Source organism: Muscardinus avellanarius (assembly GCF_963383645.1).
Source record: "Muscardinus avellanarius genome assembly, chromosome: 2".
NCBI classification, from domain to species: Eukaryota; Metazoa; Chordata; class Mammalia; order Rodentia; family Gliridae; genus Muscardinus; species Muscardinus avellanarius.
Window position 1 is genome coordinate 9168807 of NC_137787.1, and position 20791 is coordinate 9189597.

Below are 20791 nucleotides of genomic sequence, written 5' to 3' on the forward strand. Positions count from 1 at the left end.
ATACTTGAGTCACCCTGATGGTAGGCTCTGGAGAACTTCACACACCTCGCCCTTTGTCATGGAATCAAAATATTGTACTTAAGAAAACAAAAACAAGAGGAACACCAAGTCTCCAATTGAGGGACTTTGTTTTCATTTTCTTGCTATTGCAACAAGAAATACCTTTCTTGTGCTTATATTTTGGTACATATATTAATCTTGTTTGGATACATCCATGGGATAGGTTCCAAGTAATAAAATTTCTGGGTCAAAGATATTGCATGTTAAAATTTGATATTGTGAAACCAGTTTTGTTGTGTTTGTGGTGCTGGGGATTGAACCCAGGGGCATTCTACCTCCGACCTACACCTCCAGCCCTATTTCTTATTTTTTATTTTGAAACAGGGTCTCACTAAGTTGCAGAGGGCCTCACTAAGTTGCTAAGGCTGGCTTCGAACCTGCGATCCTCTTGTCTCAGCCTCTCAAGTACTGAGATTACTAGTGTGTACCACCACACCTGGCTGTGAAACCAATTTAATGCATTACTATTACAAAGAGGGCTTGTACAAAAGAAAAGACTTGTATTACTAAACTTAAAAAAAATCACCACAACACAAAGCCAATTTCCCCAGCATAATGTATGATTCCAGCAAAATTTCAACACAAAATACCAATAAGGCGGTAGGAGAATAGGACATTGTAGGCCAGCATTACTAACAAAATCTATCTAAAAACCCTAAACAAAATATTACCAAACGGAATAGACTAGTACAAAAACAAGTATAAAATGATCAAATCAGTTACCAATACTATTTACTACATTAACAGATTAAATTACATGATGTGAAACCATTTGATAAAATAATTCATCATCAATGTCTAATTAAAGAATAAAAACAGTTGGCTGTGGTTGCCCATGCCTGTAATCCCCGCACTTGGGAGGCTGAGACAGGAGGATCACGCAGGTTCGAAGCCAGCCTCCGCTATTTAGTGAGGCTCTCAGCAACTTAGTGACACCCTGTTTCCAAATAAAATATAAAATAGGTCTGGGAGTATAGCCTGGAGGCAGAAAAGCCCCTGGGTTCTACCCTCAGGACCCCCCCCCAAAAAAAAAAACAAAAAAAAAATAAAAAAAAAGTTGTAAGAGAATAAAGAACTTCTTTAATCGCAAAAGAAGTGTTTTACCAACATCTATAGCCTAACTACACTCCAGGTTGATTTCTTTTATCTTCAAGAATAAAATAGTATTTTTTTTTAACCAGGGGTGGTGGTGCACGCTTGTAATCCAGCATTCGGGAGGCTGAGACCGGAGGAGGTTCGTGGACAGCCTCAGCTACTTAGTGAGGCCCTGTTTCAAAATAAAAAATAAAAAAGGTAGAATGCTCCTGGGTTCCATCCCCAGACCCCCACACACACACAAAAAAAAAAAACTTGGGTAAGACATTTGCCTCCCACCAGTGACAGAATTAAAAATTCTATCAGCTATGTGAAGAATTCCTACACATGAATCCTATGTTCCTACAAATCACCCTAGAGAAAAATAGGACAAAGAACACAAATAGGCATATTTTGGAAAAAAAAACTTGAGGGTCTAATAATATGAAATAATGAATGAAATATCATTTTACTCTGAATCCACTGGCAAGAAGTCTTAGAGATTGCTAACACTAAGTATTGGTTAGCAAGGATATGGTATGGGGAGAATGTCTACAGTCGGGTAGAAATGTCAATCGGTGGGCGGCTGAGACAGGAGGATCGCGGTTCACGGCCAGCCTCATACTCAGGCCCTCTGCAACTCAGTAAGACCCTGTTTTGAAGAATAAAAAGTAGGGTTGAGAGTGTAGCTCAGAAGTAGAATGCCCCTGGGTTCCATTCCCAGTACCACAAAAAAAAAAGAAAAAAAAAAAAAAAGAAAAGAAAGATAAAAAGAAAGAAGAAAAGAAATATAAATTGGTTTGACTTCCTATAACAATCTACCTGGTGGATTTTGTGAGTTGAATATTTGCACCACATGTGGCGCAGTGATTCTATTTTAGGTGTACATGATAGGGAACCCCTGGCCCAGGTGCACCAGAAGCCCAACAAAAAATGTTCAAGAAGGCCAGGCTTGGTGATGCGTGCTTGTAATGCCAGGACTTGGGAGGCTGAGATAGGAGGACGGCAGTTTCATGGCCAACCTCAGCTACTTAGTGAAGCTCACTAAAACTTAATGACAGCTGGCCGTGGTGGCACACGCTTTTAATTCCAGCATTTGGGAGGCTGAGAGAGGAGGATCGCAGTTCGCGGACAGCCTCAGCTACTTAGTGAGGCCCTCTGCAACTTAGTGAGACCCTGTTTCAAAATAAAGAATAAAAAATAGGGCAGGGGATGTAGCTCGGAGGTCAAATGCCCCTGGGTTCCATCCCCAGACCTGCAAAAAACACACAAAAAACTTAATGAGATCCTCTTTCTTTCTTTCTTTCTTTCTTTTTTTTTTTTTTTTGATGAAAATTGAAACCAGGTACATTCTACCTCTGAGCTACACCCTCAGCCCAATTTTTAATTCTTTATTTTGAGACAGGGTCTCGCTAAGTTGCAGAGGGCCTCACTAAGTAGCTGAGGCTGGCCGCGAACCTGCAATTTTCCTGTCTCAGCCTCCCATGTACTGGGATTACAAGTGTGCACCACCTCACCCGGCTGAGACTCTGTTTCAAACCTGAGAATAAAAAATAGAGCTGGGGGTATAGCTCAGAAGTAGAATGTCCCTGGTTTAACCCTTAGTTCCAAAAAAAAAAAAAAAAAAAAAGGGTTCAAGAAGGCATTGTAATTGTAAAAATTCAGAAAGAACCCCAAATAGTCATTGCTAGCCATTACTTGATAGGCAATTAAACTTTGTGTTCATATAATGCACTGATATCTGTTGGTAAACATGAATTAAACACCACAGATTATAAATATGAATGGGTCCTATGGTTGGGGAGGGCAAGCAAGTCAGAGAATTAAAGATTCTAGTATTCTGTCACCAATTGTTATGCTGTTTAAACCCAAGCAACAGCATCTGAGAGGGTCTAAGATAAGGTGGTACATTTGAGGACGCTCAGATAAAGGATAAGAATGACCTGGATCGGCTGATACATGGCATGGTGCTGTTTTCCACACTGTCTTCAGATCTAAGAACACATGTGATTTTGCACTAATTCAGGTCTTAAATATCCCTCACAGGAACTGGAGGTGGGATCGGAGGACAGGGGCCGGGCTGGAGTGGGAGCCCGCAAACATGGCCTGCCAGCGTTCCTGGGACCCCGAGCATGGAGCCCCTGCAGGTGGCCTCCTTCCCCTCTCCAGTCCTGGCTGCTCTGTGACTTGCTTTGATCAGTGCAAAGGATGCAATGGATGTTCTGGAACTTCTCAGCCCAGGCCTTCACGGGACTGCGAGCTCTTGCTTCCCCTCTCTTGGGCGCAGTTGATAAACTGTGGCAGAGGACAGGGATAGACTTGATTGTTGGAGGCTGAGCCCATCTTGGGTGCTCCAGCCCCAACCAACTCCCACTGAATGCCAAGCAAGGAGGGCAGTTACCCCAGGAGGGGTCCTTCAACCACCCAGCTGCGCTGTCAGCCACAGAACAGGGAAGATAATAACGTGCTATCAGGCTAGGAAGTACTGGGGTGCTGAGCAGTCTGACCCAGAAGCGGTCTGGTGGGTTTCCAGATGTGCCCCAGTGATTATGGTTTATAACATATTAATACTTTCACAGCATGCTAATGACCTACAGTAGTTTGTGTATAACAGGGCTTCACAATACAGATGCTAAAAACAAAACCCCAACCCCAACTCGATATGTAAAACTGTACGTCCCTGGTGTGTATTTTCTTTAGAGCTGTAAGTAAACATCTTTCTGCGTGTGTAAGCGCCCATCCACTTTCATTTAGCATCCCATGAATTTCCTGTTATGTTCTTTGCCTTTTAATCTATTGTGTTATTTTCACAATGATTTATAAAGATAAAAACCTTGCATGTTAAGGAAAATAGCCTTTTTTATGTCCTATGTTTGAAAAATCCTCCTCCAGTTTGCCACTTATAAACTTTCTGGGTTTGTGGTATATTTTGCTATATATAAATTTTAGCTTCTTATTTATAAATTTGAACTTGGTGGGTATCATTGATTAGGCCTTTCTTCCTCCAAGATTAGTGTTCTTTTAAATTTTTTGTGGCACTGGGATGGAACCCAGGGGCATTTACCTCCCAACTACGTCCCCAGCCTGAGCGGCAGAGGACCTCACTAAGCTGCCGAGGCTCCGTGCACACCTGCATCCTCCTGTCCCAGCTTCCAAAGTACTGGGACTACAGCGTGCACCACCACGCCTGCCAAGATTATTTTAAATCATCTTGTCTTCAAGTACTTTCATGGTTTCCTTTCTTATTTCAAACTTTTGGTACATTTGCACAGGGAAGCAGGGTCCAGGTTTACTTCGTCAAAATGGCTAGTCAGTTGTTCCTTTAAAAAGTAACCCACATATGTCCCCACTAACTTGAAACACTACCCTAACCATGCATTAAATTTCCCCTATAATTTAAACCAAGTGCTGGGTCCCCTCTGTGTCCCACTCTGTCTCCTTAGTCACTGCAGTTTATAATTCTGAGCATCTGAAGGGCAGTTATTTATTCTTGGGCAGGATCGATCCAGATATTCTCTTTACTTTCCCCAAAGAATTGGTTGTGTCCAAACGTTTTTGGCCTTTTAATTGATTACATCACATTTAGAGAACTGACTGAAAGCAAAACATGTCTCAGCAAGTCTTTGGGTTTAAGCATAAGGTGCTTAAAACAGCATGGTACCAGTACAAAACAGACACATAGACCAATGGGCAAGAATAGAAGACTCAGAAACAAATCCACACACTTACGGCCAATTGGCTTTTGACAAAGGGGCCGAAAACATACACTGGAAAAAGACAGCTTGTTCAACTAATGGTGTTGGCAAAACTGGTTAACCATATGCAGGAAAATGGAAATATACCCCACTTTTTCACCCTGCACAAAAGTCCATTCAAGATGGATCAAACACTTGGAAATCAGACCAGAGACCTTGTAGCTCCTTGAAGAGGGCATAGGTCCAACACTGTAACACATAGGCACAGGTAAACACTTTCTCAACAAGACCTCAAAGGCACAAGGAACTAAAAGGCGGATCAATACGTGGGATTGCATGAAACCGAAGAGCATCTGTGCAGCAAAGGAAACTGTCAAGAACCTCAACAGAGAGCCAACGAAGTGGGAGAAAATTTTTGCCAACTATTCCTCTAGTTGGACTAGAGGACTAATATCTAGAATATACAGAGAACTCAAGAAACTCGGTGCTAAGAAAACAAATAGCCCAATCAAAAAATGGGAAAGTGCTAGGCGTGGTGGCACACGCTTGTAATCCCCGTGCTCGGGAGGCGGAGACAGGAGGATTGCGCGGGTGCAAAGCCAGCCATGCTGGCTTGAGAGACCCTGTTTCCAAATAAAAAAGTATAAAAATAGGTCTGGGAAACCAGGGATGGTGGCACACGCTTGTAATCCCTGCGCTTGGGAGGCTGAGACAGGAGGATCGCACGGGTTCGAAGCCAGCCTCGGCTACTTAGTGAGACCCTGTTTCCAAATAAAATATAAAAAATAGGTCTGGGAGTATAGCTCGGAGGTAGAAAGCCTCTGGGTTCCACCCCTAGTACCACCAAAAAAAAAAAAAAAAAAAAAAAGACAAGTGAACTAAATACACATTTCACAAAAGCAGAAATTCAGCTGGGTGTGGTGGCGCACACTTATAATCCCAGCATTTGGGAGGCTGAGATTGGAGGATCATGGTTCATGGACAGCCTCAGCTACTAAGTGAGGTACTTTGCAACTCAGTGAGACCCTGTTTCAAAATACAGAATAAAAAATAGGGCTGGGGGTGTAGCTCAGAGGTAGAATGCCCCCTAGTTCCATCCCCAGTACTGCAAAAAGAAGAAATTCAAATGGTATGAAAAAATGTTCAACATCATTAACAATCAAAGAGATGCAAATCAAAACTACCCTGAGATTTCACCTAACTCCAACTAGAATGGCAATCATTAAAAACAACAACAAATGCTGGCGAGGATGTGGAGAAGTGGGAACTCTAATACATTGTTGGTGGGATTGCAAATTAGTGCAACCACTTTGGAAAACAGTATGGAGGATCCTTAGAAGAATGGGAACAAACTTACCATATGATCTAGCAATACCACTTCTGGGTATCTACCCAAAAGAAAGGAAACCAGGCTACCACACTAAGGCATGCCTATCTATGTTCATAGCTGCACAATTCACCACTGCCAAACTATGGAACCAGCCAAGATGTCCATCAACAGATGAATGGATTACAAAACTGTGGGATATGGACACAATGGAATTTTATTCAGTGATAAAGAACAAAATGATGTCATTTGCACGGAAATGGATGGAACTGGAGAACATGATGCTAAGTGAGATTAGTCACAAAAAGTAAAATTCAGCCGGGCGTAGTGGCGCACCCTGCACTCCAGAGGCCGAGACCCGAGGACTGGAGGATCGCAGTTTGCAGACAGCCTCAGCTACTTAGCGATGCCCTTAGCAACTCAGTGAGACCCTGTTTCAAAAATAAAAGACTAAAAAACAGGGCTGGGGGTGTAGTTCGGAGGTCAAATGGCCCTGGGTTCTATCCCCCGACCCCCACACACAAAAATAATAAATAAAACAAAAACTAGGGCTGTAGGGTGTAGCTTGAAGGTAGAATGCTCCAGGGTTCTATCCCCAGTACTGTAAATGAATGAATGAATGAATGAATGAATGAATGAATGAATGAATAAATAAATAAATAAATAAAAGAACAAGCTGCTTCTGCATTAATTCTCGTGTCCCTCCAGGGCAGGGAGACTGAACACGTCCATGGTTTGGCATCTGTCCAGCTCTTCCGCCACACCCTCCTAGGGAAAGTGACCCTGTGACTACAACGTCCTCAGTTGAGATCCACCAATGGTTACTAACTGCTCCAACTGTAGAGAACTGACACCTGTCCTTGTGCTTAAGGACAAGCAATAATGACATCATCCGCCACAGAAGCCAGCAGGGAGCTTCCTGGCACCAGGCGCAGCTTGACCTTGTGTGAGCAGAGTAAGCTTCCCTTCCTCCTCCAGCAGGAGCCACGCCTGGATCCCGGCTCCGCCCCACCAGGGAACAGGCTCACCTAGGCCTACCAGCCACCAGCCGCACCCACAGCCCCACCTCCACCCCCAGCTGAGCCCGCGCCCCTCTCCATCACACCAAGGGCCAAGTCAGAAGTAAAAGGTTTTTATTTCCTATAGACATTTCTGGAAAGAGCTCTAATAGAGAAAATATACAAAGCATTTGAGAGTCTCATCTCCCGAGGCCACGCCACCTCTCTGGGGGTCAGGGCCGAGGACAAGACAGTTAGCCTAGGGAACATCAGTAAAAACATGCAGAAGTGAGGAGAGGGGAGAATGTGGAGGGCCCCAGGCGGAGGGGGCCCAGGCGGAGGTGGGGTGCACAAGGACCAGGTGGCCTCTGCTTCATTTCTCACAGGGAAGAGCCCCAGCAGCTCTGGGACGCGTCACCTCCTCTCTGGTCCCTCTGCACCCACACGGCTGTGCCCGCCCTGGCCATGGGGGCCAGCTTGTGCTCCTCCTGGGTGCCGGGTAGGGACCCTGGCACCTCGCTTCTTTGGTTCCACTCAGAGAACAATTGTGCTTGGCAGACTCTTCCCACCCCCACTCTCCTGGCTCCACGGTGGGGGAAGGCACTGACAGGAGGCCCGGGGACACCCCAGGACCGCCACGGTCTCTTGTGCTCTGCGGGTCCTCACCCCATCCTTGGCCCACACCCAAGCATCAGGACTGCGGAGGAGTGTGCCGTCCAAGGGAAACGCCTTGTAGGACCGCCCAACTGTGCAGGCAGCTCTGAACCCCCAGTCCTTCCCATGCCCCGGCCCCTCCTCTGCTCAGCCCTCCCCTGGTCCCCCTTCTTGGCCTAGCCAAGATGGTGTGTCACGGAAGCCACCTGGGGTGTCCCCGCGCTCCCCAACACCTGGGGCTCAGCAGAGGCCGGGGCTCGAATGGTCAGGGTCACGGGGCTCCCTGGCACAGAAAGGCAGGCAGGGCTGGAAGGAAGGGCAGGACATGTCACATCTATGGAAAGGTGTCCAAAGTACATCTAAGCAAGAGGAGAGAGAGGCCCAGAGAGCGGCCACAAGGGGACAGGGGGAGCTGGGGCGGCCTCACACCGCCCCGCAGATGCGGGTCTCCACCACGAACGTGTTCTCGAAGTGGCGGATGGCATGGCAGTTCTTGGTGTCACGCTTGTTGATGCCTGGGAGGGAACAAGAAAAATCCCAGTGAGGCCCCGTGTCCCGATCCCCAAAGTGGCACCCAGGTTCACCAAAAGCTGTGAGGGCTCAGAAGCCGTGGTTAGATGGTGCCTGCACTCGCCACCTCCCTGCCCCCTCCCTGCTTGTGCGCCCTTAGAGGAGTCCCTTAGCCTCCCTGTGGCCCAGTTTCCTCACCTTCAAAAGGGACAGATAGAAATAATGACGATGGTCCCGGGGGTGTAAAGCCCAGCATGCTGTGAGTCCCCAGGGAGCATCAGCTACTTATTTATTTATTTTTATTTGTGGTACTGGGGGTGGAACCCAGGGACTTTTCTACCTCTGGGCTATTCTCCCAGACCTATTTCATACTTTATTTGGAAACAGGGTCTCACTAAGTTGCTGAGAGCCTCACTAAGTAGCTGAGGCTGGCTTCGAACCTGTGTGATCCTCCTGTCTCAGCCTCCCAAGCGCAGGCATTATAAGCATATGCCACCACGCCCGGCCGTCAGCTATTATTTTTATTTTTATTTTTGAGGTACTGGGATGGAACCCAGAGGCCTCCAACCTGAGTTACACTCCCAGACTATGTTATATTTATTTGGAAACAGAGTCTCACTATGTTGCTGAAAGCCTCACTAGGTAGCTGAGGCTAGCTTGGAACCTGTGCCATCCTCCTGTCTCAGCCTCCCAAGTACTAGGATTGCTGGCATGCGCCACCACGCCTGGCTTGAACGCCAGCTGTTATTGCTGCTGCGGTTCAGGGTGTCCGGCAGCTGGGGCTCAGCACCCAGGCCGGCGGGCCACTCACGTCTGCGGGTAGTCCGGCGCCGCAGCCGGTACGTGTCCTTCCCGTTGCACAGGTGGTAGATGAAGGAACCCAGGGCCTCCTTGTCACTGACGTGCTCGGTCACCACCATCTCCTCTTGCATGATGTAGGTCTGGGGGAGGTAGGTCCCTCTCTGCAAGGGGAGAGGTCACAGGGGAGGGTCAGCACCCAGGGCGCCTGCATTCACCCTGGCCCTTGTGATGTCCCAGGGCAGTGCCTGGCTTCCTGGCCTAGGCCAAGTGGCCTGTAGCAGGGAAGCCAGGGCGCCAACTTGATGGCTGAGGAAGGGTCGAGGCCTGGGGTTCTGGTTGGGCCCAGGAAAGCCAGGGCGCCAACTTGATGGCTTAGGAAGGGTCGAGGTCTGGGGTTCTGGTTGGGCCCGGCCTCCACTCACCTTTACGTTCATGAGGAGCTCCCAGAAGTTGCGAGGGGGCAGCACGATGGTGGTGTTGAGCTCGATGACGTAGCACTTGTCCAGGGAGATGTCGTGGTAGGCCGTGAGACCCTGAGGAGGAGGAGAGGGCTTGGCTCAGGCCGGGCTGCCAGGAGCTCTCAGCTAGCCGAGCCCCAAAACCCAGCCTGCCAGCCCCGGGCCCTGGGGTTCTTCAGCCCAGGCGTGCCCTCTTCCCTCTCCTCTCTAGCCTGGGTTTGCAGGAGGCGCCACTTAATGGACCAGAACACCACCTGCAAAGGCTCTTCCTGCGGATTTGCAGAGCCCTGCAAGGTTTGGGGCAGATGTTATGACCCAACTGTACATTTTATCCAACCCATGCGGTCCAGCCGTCCCTGGGGACAGCCGCATCCCATGGACAGATGCTCCATACTCTCTGGCCCCTCGTGGGCCTCAGTCTCAGGACACCCAGGACATGGAGGGTAGGTTAGGGCTGAAATCCCTACGAGGCTTCGGGAAGCAAAGTGGGCCAGGGCCACTGGCCTCTGAAACAGTCATGGGGGACAGTAACCCCAAGGGACCGGGCCGTAACTGTGAAGGGATAAGGTAGCCTTCCACAGTACCAGCCCTTGACTGGGTGGCGTTCCCTGAGGGCACAGCTCTGCAGGAAGCCATCAGCCGCACACCTGGTACAGCTCCCCATCACCAGACAATGACGGCACCATTGCCTGCAGAAAATCTCCTGCTGGTCTACCCTCAGTCACAATGGCGTTCCCCCCACAATAAAAGCATATCTTCCTAAGCCAGGGACACAGAACCCAAGGCACCGGCTCCAGTTTACAACCACGCCAAGGACTCAGACTCCTGCTCCTTGCCCTGGGCCGCCAGGATCTTCGCCCACCGCCCTGCCCAGGTCCCAGGCCGCCCACACGCGGACCTCACCCGCTGGAAGTCGTGGATGATGTCTGCGGGGTCCCCACCACCAAACTGGGGCACTGGGACGTTGATGCGCTCGTAGTTCTCTTCCAGGTAGATCTTCACGTCCTCCTCCAGCTCCATCCGAGTCCGGAGGTGGGACAGGGAGTCCTCGTAGAGTACGCCGCAGTGGAAGAAGTTGTCTCGGGCCAGCTGAGCAAGGCAGGGCGGGGACACAGACACCACCTGTCAGGCAGGGCTTGCAGGGAGGTGGGGCCTGGAGGCCATTTCACAGCTGGGGAGACTGCCAAGTGTGGGATGGCAGGGGAGAGTCTGCGGCTGCCGGCAAGAACAGGAGCTGAGCCTGCAAGAGGCCTCTCACTGCTCCGTAAAAGGAGGGACAAGCAGGGGCCACCGGTTCCTAGCTGGAAGCGTCTCTGGGCCTCGGTCCCCCATTTATAAATATGCTAATTCCCAAGGTCTCTCTGATCTCAAAGACCAAGAGTCTGTGGAACAGGGAGGAGCAGGAAGATGTACCAACCCGTGCCCTTCATTCAGGGGCGAAAAGCCTGGTGGCATGGCACCCCTCAGGGACCAACTAAGACCTGGACGTGCTGGGGCACCACCAGGGGCGCTTGCCTGCAGGCCTGGGGCATCAGGAGGCAGGCGCAGAGCTGGGAGGTAACATGGTGGATCCTAGCATCACTCCCATGTCTAACCTCGGAAGCGTCCCATCCCTGTTCTGGCCCCTGAGAAACCTTCGGGCGGCCCTCTCTCTCCCATCAGCCAGGATGGGACAGAGTGACCGCCCACTCCAACCTCTCCAGGGCCTCGGGGGCACCAAGAGACCTATAACTGTTAGAATTCCCCCTTCTCCCCTGAGGATGGATTGTCAAGGGCCCCCAAGAGAGTGGTGATGAGAGGCCGCTCCGAGAGGCCTGCATGGCCTGGGAATTGGGGTGAGGAACCCAGGAGGGTGAGCAGCAGCTGGGAAGAGGCCTGAGGAGCCAGGGCAGGTCCCAGGGGAGGGCCCCAACAGGAAGTGGCTGGAGAGGGTCGTGCACAGAGAGGGGGTACAGGACAAAGTGGGGGCAGGCCACGGAGCAGGTGTGGGGCAGGAGGTGGCCTTTTAGGTGGGAATTAGCGCTCTCAAGGGGGAGTCCCAAGGTGGGGGAAGCGTAGGCGCTGAGGTTTCGGGGTGGGGGGGTGAAGCCCCAGGGGACACAAGCTCTTCAGTAATTTCCGCCATGGAAAAACTGGGTGACAACAAAGTTAAATGCTCAGGGTTGGGAGGTCACAGGAGCCACAAAGTCCTGGCCTCTGTCACCCGAGAGTCCCCATTAGACGCACATGTTTATCCCCTTGATCAATTTTTAATTTTAATTTTAATTTTTGTTTTTGTGGTACTAGGGATGGAACCCAGGGGCACTCTACCTTCAAGCTACATACACCCCCAGCTCTATTTTTTATTCTTTATTTTGAAACAGGGTCTCACTGAGTTGCAAAGGGCCTAAGTAGCTGAGGCTGTCCACGAACCGCGATTCTCCTGTCTCAGTCTCCCAAGTGCTGGGATTACAGGCATGCACCACCACGCCCGGCTCTCTTGATCTATTTTTAATTTAACTACTTTTAGTTCTTCCCAGGTCTGGGCAGCCCAGAGCCCAAGGGAGCTGTGGCCATCCCTAGGGGGCAAGGTGAGCCCCTCTGGAGCCCCCCTGCAGCTCCCTGAAGGAGGCACTGGTAAGTCTGTGCCTTAGCCTACCCCCCAACCCCTCTTGATCTATGCCCAAACGTCCACGCAGGGAACAGACCTAGTCACCATGACAGCATGACCCGAGGGTGCAGTGCCCCCGCTCTGGCAGGGATCAGAGCTCCAGTTTCTGCTCCATCTGAGTTTCCGGTGACAGTGAAAGGCTCCCACCCGTGTGCCCTTCACAAGCCCCCAGCACCACCCCCACCCCCCCAGCCCTCACCTGAGCGAGGAAGAAGTATCTGTAGACGTAGACGGAGGCGAAGACCAGGCCCATGAGCAGCACCACCATGCCCATGGACAGGTAGCACACGCCGCCCACGGGGCCCTTCTTGGAGCGCTGGTACAGGGGCCGCTCCTCCTGTGGAGAGCGGTGCTGGGGTCAGCCCAGTGCCCAGAGGGCCTGCCGGCTCTGCTGGGATCCCCCTTCCCAGCTGACACCATCCCTCTGGCTGGGCCCCAGGAGCCTTGTGGGAAGGAACTTGGGAAGGGGGGAAGAGAGTATCGACAGGGTCTCCCATCCTCCTCCCGGCTAGAGGAAATGGAGACCCACCGGGTACCTCTTAAAGTGGTCAGCTGGAACCAAGCAGCCGCATCCTGAATTGCCTTAGCTTGTCATTGTAACCATCTGTCTATCCCTTCAAAGACAAAGTGAGGGGCGCGCCAACACGCCTCAGTGATGGGAGGGAATGGACCAAGGAGCGCGTGGGAAGCCGGGAGCACTCAGGAGGCTGGGAGCACGGGGAGCCTGGGAGGGCCTTAGTGCTGGGGAGTGACCACACCTGCCCTAGGGACCAGGACGAGGGCGGGAGGTGGCGGGGATGCTGTGGTGGAGGCTGCTGGACCTCCGTGGAGCGGTCACTGACTGTGGGCGGCAGGGGCTTTGGGGCTTAGAGGGTCTGGGCACAGGTGCGTGTCCCCAGCCAGGCAGCCCCGGCCGATGTGCCCTGCTCAAGCTCAGCGATACTGAGAAGCCTGTGAGATGCACAGTCTACAGGGTGAAGTTTGGAAGCATCCAGAAGCCAGGGAGCTCCCACGAGGAAAGATGGCTGCCAGGGGAGTCAGGCCTGGAGGCTCCAGAGCTGGACCTAGGCTCAGGACCGCGGCTGCAAGGCTGCCAGGATGCCAGAGGCCCCAGCTCAGGCCGCCCGGGCCTGGCTTCAGCGGATGGCTTGAGTAGAAACTCATTAGAACTGCTCTCCTGGAGCACTGGACTGGGAGCTGGCCAGGTGACCCCGCTCCCCGCCCCTCCCAGGCTGCCCATCATTCACTCTTGGAGACCTGCAAAAGCCCTGGTGTGTCTCTCCTCACCATCAACCCCTCTGCGCATGTCCAGGCTTGGCCAAAGGTGAGGTCAGAGGTCAGTCCCCAAACTCATGACACTGATGAGGGAGAGGCGACCGAGCCCTGGCACCCAGGGCCCTCGCCCTGGCCCCGCCATTCCAATGCCTGTTCCGCACTCTCTGGGGCTCCGCTGCCCGCCTCCAAACCAGGTTAGACCCACCTCTTGGGCCAGATGTTCTGAAATTGCGCCCTGATGCGCCCTTTCTCTCTGTACCCTGGGGACGGTGCGGAGAGGGTGGGGACCTGTCATGTCTAAGTTACCTTAACTCTAAGCACAGCGCAGGGGTCCAGGCTGGGGATGTAGTTGGCTGTGGGGCTTGGGATTCAGGGCGTGGGGTGAGCCCCACCAGAGTGTGGGATCCCTTCCTGCTTGGAGTGGTTCCCACCCCAACACCAGGAAAAGAATAGAAAATGCCTGGAGGACCCTCTCCCACATTCACCAGCCGACCAGCCAGCCCCGGCCTCGGTGCCACGGATAGAAGCCCGGCCTATTCTGTACCCCACACCTACTGCTGCCGGCCAGAAGGGCAGAAAACGGCACTGCGCCCTCCGGTGGGCTCCGGGCTCGACCACAGCGGCGCCCTGCGGGGCTCACGGAAACAAGCCACTGGTCCAGCCAGGAGCCCGTGCTCTTCCTCCGTGGTCAGTCACGAGCGTGTCTTAAGAAGAGGTGGCCGAGCCAGGCCAGGCCGCCTGTGCCACCAAGGGGGGCGTGTGGGGCTGGCAGGCCAAGGAGTTAGGCGGGCCTGGAGCCCCCCCCCCCCATACACACACAGGCACGGCAGCTCCCCCTCTGCTGTCTCCCATGTGAAATGGATGGCGGCTCGGCTGCTCCCTGATGGGTTTTGTTGGGATTAAAAAAAGACAAAGAAGCTGAAAGGCCTTTGTAGGGGATGAAGGGCTGGATAAAAATAGCACATCCATGGGCCTTTCAGGGCAGGCACTAAGGCAGCGGTGGCCGCACAGTTAGCTGAGGTTTTGCTTATGGATGCGGGAAAACTAGAGAAGATAGCCTGGGAGGATTGCTTTAAAATAAACGAAAGGAAAGAAAGAAAAACAAATAAAGAAAAGCTCAATGGGCTACACACGAGAGCTGAGGGCTGAGGGCCGAGGCAGGCGAGGCTCCAGGTGTCTCCAGGTACTGGGAGGGGCTGAGCAGGTGTGGGCCCAGCAGGGACCCCTCCCTGTGAAAGCTGGGGAGCCCCCACCTCATTCTTCTCACCCCCTCCTAGCCAGGGACAGTCGAGAAAACGAAAACATCCCACTCTACATACATTCCTGTGGCGCATTTCCGGTTAGTTATCTAGAGAACCTGCACACACAGGCCTGGAAAACTGCCCCTCTCTAAGAAGAAATGGACCTGGGCCTGCATCTGTAAAGCACGCGAGGATGCAGACTTGCTGAGATCCCAAGAAGGACCTGCAGGGGAAGAGGGGGAGGGCGGGGCACCCCAGAGCTCACAGAGGACTGAGCAGGACCTGGAGCAGCTCTCTGCTTAAGGCCGCCTCCCTTCCCTGCGCCTCCTCCCCGAGCGTTCGAGGCCCCCCCCAGCAGCCTCCAGCCCCCATTTCTCTCTAGTTCAGGCACCAGGTAAGCTCTGGCTACATTGCCCTTCTGAGAACCTCTATACTTAAATGTGGCTCCCGTTCCTGTACACACAGATTTTGCTTGTCTTTCCTGTTTCTTTGAATACTGTCAGTTTGTTTCACGGACTAAAGCGATCAGATCCTTCAGAGGGAAAAAAGAAAATATGAAACTTCCCTACACCAACAAATGGCTCTCCAGCCCCCACTACTGAGAGCCAGCTCACGCCCGGGGCTGAGCTACACTGCTACCCACGGGCACCCCTCCGGCCACAGCCAGAATCAAGACTGAGAAGCAGACCTAGGAGTGCAGTTAGGACCAGATGGGTGACCCGGGATGTCCCTGCTTGGGGACAGAGGCCAGGGCTGCCTGTGCCTGCTGGACCCAATGCAGCAAGCATGGTCAAGGCCAAGACTCACATTACAAAGCCCCAGAACCGCCAGCCACCCTGCAGGAGGCTGGGACCTGGGACAGGCCACGACCCCTGCATTGAGACCCTGTCTAAGGGTGAGGCAGGAGTGAAGCCGGGACGGGTGGATGGCTTTCCTGAGGACCCTCTCAGCCCTTCACGGGCCATGCTGGATGCTGTTGCTGACAGCCAGCCAGGCATCTGGGTAGGGGGCGGGCTTCCATTTAGAAAGTAGGAAGATACTGTTTCCAAGGCAACGGCTCCCTGAGGGAAGCGCCAGGCTGCGCACTCCTATTGGGCTGATGACGGTCCAGTCTGGGGACCCAGAGGGGCCTGGGCCTCAGCCTGCCAGCTTCCAGAGGGCTGCAGAGGCACTCAGGAAATGGCTTGCCAAAACCAGGGACCAGACAGATAAGAAGCCGCCACCTGCAGCAGCAGCTCTTGGGGATGGCTCCCTGGTTACCGTTCCAGGGGTACCAACATTCAAATTAGCCACAGACTGCTTGGGGGAGGCGGGGAGCCAGAAACTCCCTGGCAGCCTAGGCTGAAGGCTGGGTGGCCTCATCTTACACGCTATTCCTGTCCTGTTCTTTCCTGGGCTGCAGGCTCCAGATCCCAGGCAAGGGCGCCAATGCCTGTCTGGAGACAGAGGTCTAGCTGTGAATGGCAGGGGTGAGTGTCTGCTGTCCACCCCTCCCCGTCCTCTCTCAACACACGCAGCCCAGAGCCCAGAGGCCCGGAAGCCCTGACTTCACTTGGGAGGGTGCTGAGGACCCCCGGAGGGCAAGCCTACCTCTTGCCGGAGGCAGCCCTGTGCAGAAGCCTCCCCACTTGGCTGGGCACCCGGACTCCCGCTTCTGCTCCACCCCTGAAAGTCAGGGAATCCAGAGAGAAAGGCTACGGGTGAAGAGTAAAGCTAAGCTCCAGGCTCAAGGGCTCTCACGGGAACCTGGGCCAGGGGTGGCTGCCCGCGCTGCCGTGTGACTGTCAACTCCTTCCTCACAGGGAGAAATTCACTTCTCCAGACAATCTGCTGATGGCCTCGTATCAGGCAAAGGCAGGAAAGCGGAAAACAGAAAGAGGGAAATGGAGAGGGAAGCTGGAAAAGCCCCAGGGCTCCGGCCCACGTGCCAAAGGCCCGGGTGGGGGCAGGAACGGGTGGAATCCCTAAAAGTCTCCAGTTGGGGCCGGGCAGCCTTTTTCAAAAGGTTCTTCTGGCCCCATCCTGCCCACCAGTGGGCATCAGGGGTCCACAGTGGGATTGCAAGCTGGCCAGACCCCACCTCTTGGCAGGCAGGGACCCTCCCCTACTGGTCCTCCTGCCAAGGGCCAGAGGCCAGGCCATACCGGGAGTGAAACCCGATCCGCAGGTATGTGGGCTGGGGGGGGGGCACAGGGGCCATGAATCAAAGCAAATGTCAAGGAGAAACAGAGCTGACCGGGCATCTCTCCCCTCGGAGAGCCTGCACGTGTGTGTGCAGGGACAGGGGAGTGCCCGGGGCCTGTGGACTGCAGAGGGGCCTTGCGGCTCCAGTCCGGCCACCCCCCCAGTCAAGGCCCAGGCTCCTGAGCATCTCGAGCCTGGGGAGGCTGATGGGCCCACCCCGCCCCCTCCCCAGCCCACCAAGGCACCTCCTTCTAGCCTCAGGTCTGGGGACAAAATCCTCCTTGTTTCTGTGTTTGTTGAGAAGCAGGGGCGGCCTCTGCAGTGGCTGAGTCTTCTGCCCTGCCCGCTCGGGGCCTGGACAAATACTCTGGGTCCTGCCTGTGTTCATGGAGGGACAATCGGCCCTCCAGGGGTCACCTGGGCTTTAGTCCAGTTTAGACCCTGAGTCAGAGGGGCCCTTCTAATAAGCTATCCCCTGGGTTGTCAACAGTATGGGACAAAACCCCCAGGCCATCTTGATTAAGCCGCCGCAGAGACCTCAGGTCTCCGTGGCCTTGCTCGGTGCCCCAGCAATAGCTGACGGTCTCAGAACTGAGGATGGACTCCACACCTGACAATAGGGAAGGGTCAAATGCACGGGGGCCAGTGGGGCAGGAAGTGGACCGGCTCCCACAGCTCCAGGTTGAGCAGCAACGGTAACAACTAAACTCCCCTGTGCCCAGGGCCCCCTGCGCATAGGAAGAGACCTTGAGCGCCTCCGCACTTGAGGACCAGTGGCTCGGGACTCCTGGCTACTTCCACAGCTGTCCTAAAAGTGCTAGGTGTTCTGTTTTCCTTTTTTTTCTTTTTTAGGGGTATTGAGGGTTGAACCCAGAGGCATTCTACATCTGAGGTACAACCCGGGCGCCCTTATTTTTTTTTAATTTTGAAATAGGATCCCATTAACTTTCTGCACACGGGCTTCTGACCTGGATCCTCTTGTCTCAGCCTCCCAGGTCCTGGGATTACAGGTGTGCCGCCACCTCGCCTAGCAAAGCGCTCGCTGGGGTTTTCATTCCTCCCCTACTACCCGGGTCTCCCAAGCTCCCCAGTGCCAATTAGAGGGAGGCCAGGCCCCTCGGCAGGCTCTGGGCCAGGACTCACAGCAAGCAAGCCATTGTTGATATTTCCATTTCACGCTGGATGAGGCTTTTCCAATAAAAGCTAGTAGCAGGGTGTCCATCAGGGTTCAGGCCATGCTGGCGAGGGAGATCAAAACGGTCCACCCCCATGTATGCATGCCTCTTTAGCTTATTTCTGAGATGGCTATTCAGAGGGGCTGTAGACATCGGCTAGCTCTGGAAAACTGTCTTTTGTGGGGAAAATCTGTAGAGGAAATCCACCGTAAAGGAAGTAAACCGTGGATGCAAATGGGATGCATCTAGGAGCCCCTCCTCTATCTGTGTAGGAAAGACCTCTTTGCAGTCTTTTTTGGGGGGGCATCTGGAGATGGAACTCAGGGGCATTCGACCTCCGACTTCTGAGCTACACCCCCTGCCCTATTCTGTATTCTTTATTTTGAAACCGGGTCTCACTGAGTTGCAGAGGGCCTCACTAAGTAGCTGAGGGTGTCTGCAAACCACGATCCTCTGGTCTCAGCCTCCCTGATGCTGCGATTACAAGCGAGCGCCACCACACCTGCTTGCAAAGTCTTTGTTGAGGGCTGTCACCTGGCAGGCCCCACCTGCAGGAGAGGACCACCTTTGTATCACACTTTTCCTCTGCTTTCTTCCTTAACCTGTGCCCCCCTCCCCCTCCCCAAGCCTCTATCCCTTTACACACTTCATAAGCGTGAACCAGCTGGCCCGAGTCTCACACTTGGTGCGTGGCTTCTGCACTTATACATCTAATACATCTGCTTGCTTTCCCCCTCCCTCGCAATTGCTTTATCATCAGTTTATTTTGTAAGCTAATGTTCCCACACCTTGAGAGGTTAATGAGAAAATCTGAGACTTGTGCACCCTGGGCTCTGCATCCTACCCGCAACGTGCCACTCTGGCAGGAGTTGGTAAACCTCCCTAAGGAGCTGTGACTGCATCCTTCCAGGGTTTGGTCTGACCCTCCCTCCTCCCAAACCCCGGGGGCTCTCAGCAGCAGGGTCCTGGTTCCCGGTCTTAGCTGGGGGCCTGGCTGGCCTTGGGAGAAGCAGCTGGGGAAGGATGACCCATCCCACCCCGCGCTGCCTTTGGTAACAAGGACCCGGCAAACTTTTGCAATTGCAGACCAACCCTCTCCATCCAAGCCTCAGATGGAGAAAGAGATGTACCAGAAAGCCCTCCACCCCGCCAGGTTGGTCTCTGAGTTTTTCTCACTGTGGGTCGCTGGCTGCTGCAGTGACCATCACATACAGGGTGGGGGTGGGAAGGGGCTGCGGCCCCCGCGTTCCTCACTCTGGGTCTCTGATCAGGCCGGCACCCACCTCTGAGGCATTTTTTCACACACGCACCCAGCAGGTCCCCCCCGGGAGGTCCAGTGGGAGCCTGAATGAGGACACAATACTGGACTGGGGAGGAGAGGGCAGACGGGCTTTCCTGTCGCGCCTGGATCCAGAGCGGGGTTCGGGCATCCCAAGACCGCAGGGACGAGGCAGGTGCGGGGCCCGCGGAGCCCCCGGGCCGGCTCCCCTCCCCATTCCCGCCTCGACCACTCCGCGCAGCTCAGACAGTTTTCCACGGCGGACATGCCTTCTCCCCCGGAGGCCAAAGGGAAGGCGGGGCGCACCGAGGCCCGCCCCCACAAAGTCGCCGAGACCGGGATGCCGGGGCCCCGGGGCGGGGGCGTCCTCTCGCGAAGGAGGGGGCAGCCGGGCAGGAGCGCGGGGGGCCGACCCCAGGGCCCGCCGCCAGGGGTGAGGGGCGCAGGGCCCGGACCCCCGAGTCCAGTTCCGGCTTATTTCCATTTTATCACTCTCGGATTCCCCTACCCCAACCGTCCCTCCTGTGGGGGCAGAATCGGCGGCCCCTCCTCCCCGCGGGTACCAGACTCTCCTTCTGCCAATTTCCCAGCCAATCAAGTCCCACCGCCCTCTTCCAACCCTCCCTCCTCCCATCCCCCACCTGGCACTGGCTCGCGGCCCCTCCCCCGTGATTGGAAACAGACGCACCCCCAGCATTCCTCGAACTTTCCTGGACCAGCCCCCTTCCCCCTAATTTGGAGCGAGGCGCCCCGGGCCCCCCGCGTTTAGGAAGAGACCTTGGGCGCCTCCGCACTGGAGGACCGGTGGCTCGGGACTCCCGGCTGCTCACGGAAGGACCCAGTCCCTTCCCTGGTGAGGGATGGCCCACCCTCAAGACCTCCACCCGCCCGCTGGAGACCTCCCCGGGGTCCGGGTTCGAGACCCCCGCCCCTCTCACCCTGGCCGGCGTCAGCAGGATCTCAGCGGCCGGGGCGGGGGCCGGGGCCGACGCCGAGGCCGAAGCCTTCTCGGCCTTGTCGCCCTTGGTGCCGGCCACCGCCGGCTGGAAGCTGATCTTCACCATGGCCGCGCCGCCCCGCGTCCGCCCTGCAGCCTCGACCGCGGCCGCCGCTCGCAGGCGCCGGAAGTTTGGCTCCGCTGGCTCCGAGGCCCCGCCCCCGGCCCGCCCCCTCGCGTCCATCACCCCGGCTCCGTCGCCTCGCTGCCCCGGGCTTCCCGCCCCCTCCCCACGACCGCAGCCCGCACCCCCAGTCTTGTTAACTCGGGGTGCCTGGCAAGCGCATCTTCCAGGCAGGTCCCCGTCTCAGATCCCTTTGGGGACCCTGAGCCCCCTCGTGCCCGCCCCCACCGCCCCCTTCCCCGACCTCGCCTTGGGGCCAAGAGGCCTCAGTCCTGGCCCGGCGCTGCTG

The 20791-nt window shown here is 54.5% G+C and overlaps 1 protein-coding gene across 4 annotated transcripts; it reads right to left on the reverse strand.

Moving 5' to 3' along the window:
- Positions 1–8231: 8231 nt before the first annotated feature.
- Positions 8232–20445, reverse strand: ITM2C (integral membrane protein 2C; the record flags this gene model as incomplete). Of its 4 annotated transcripts, none has more annotated exons than XM_080690258.1 (6): positions 8232–8323; positions 9130–9280; positions 9542–9652; positions 10481–10666; positions 12427–12564; positions 20320–20445. In XM_080690258.1, 6 exons carry the CDS (start codon positions 20443–20445, stop codon positions 8232–8234), a joined length of 804 nt encoding a protein of 267 aa, XP_080546384.1. The 4 variants fall into 4 exon arrangements, with proteins under 4 accessions (XP_080546384.1, XP_080546383.1, XP_080546386.1 ...); XM_080690257.1 differs by having other exon boundaries at positions 12427–12570; positions 20305–20445; XM_080690260.1 differs by lacking the exon at positions 12427–12564.
- Between the last annotated feature and the right edge of the window lie 346 nt (positions 20446–20791).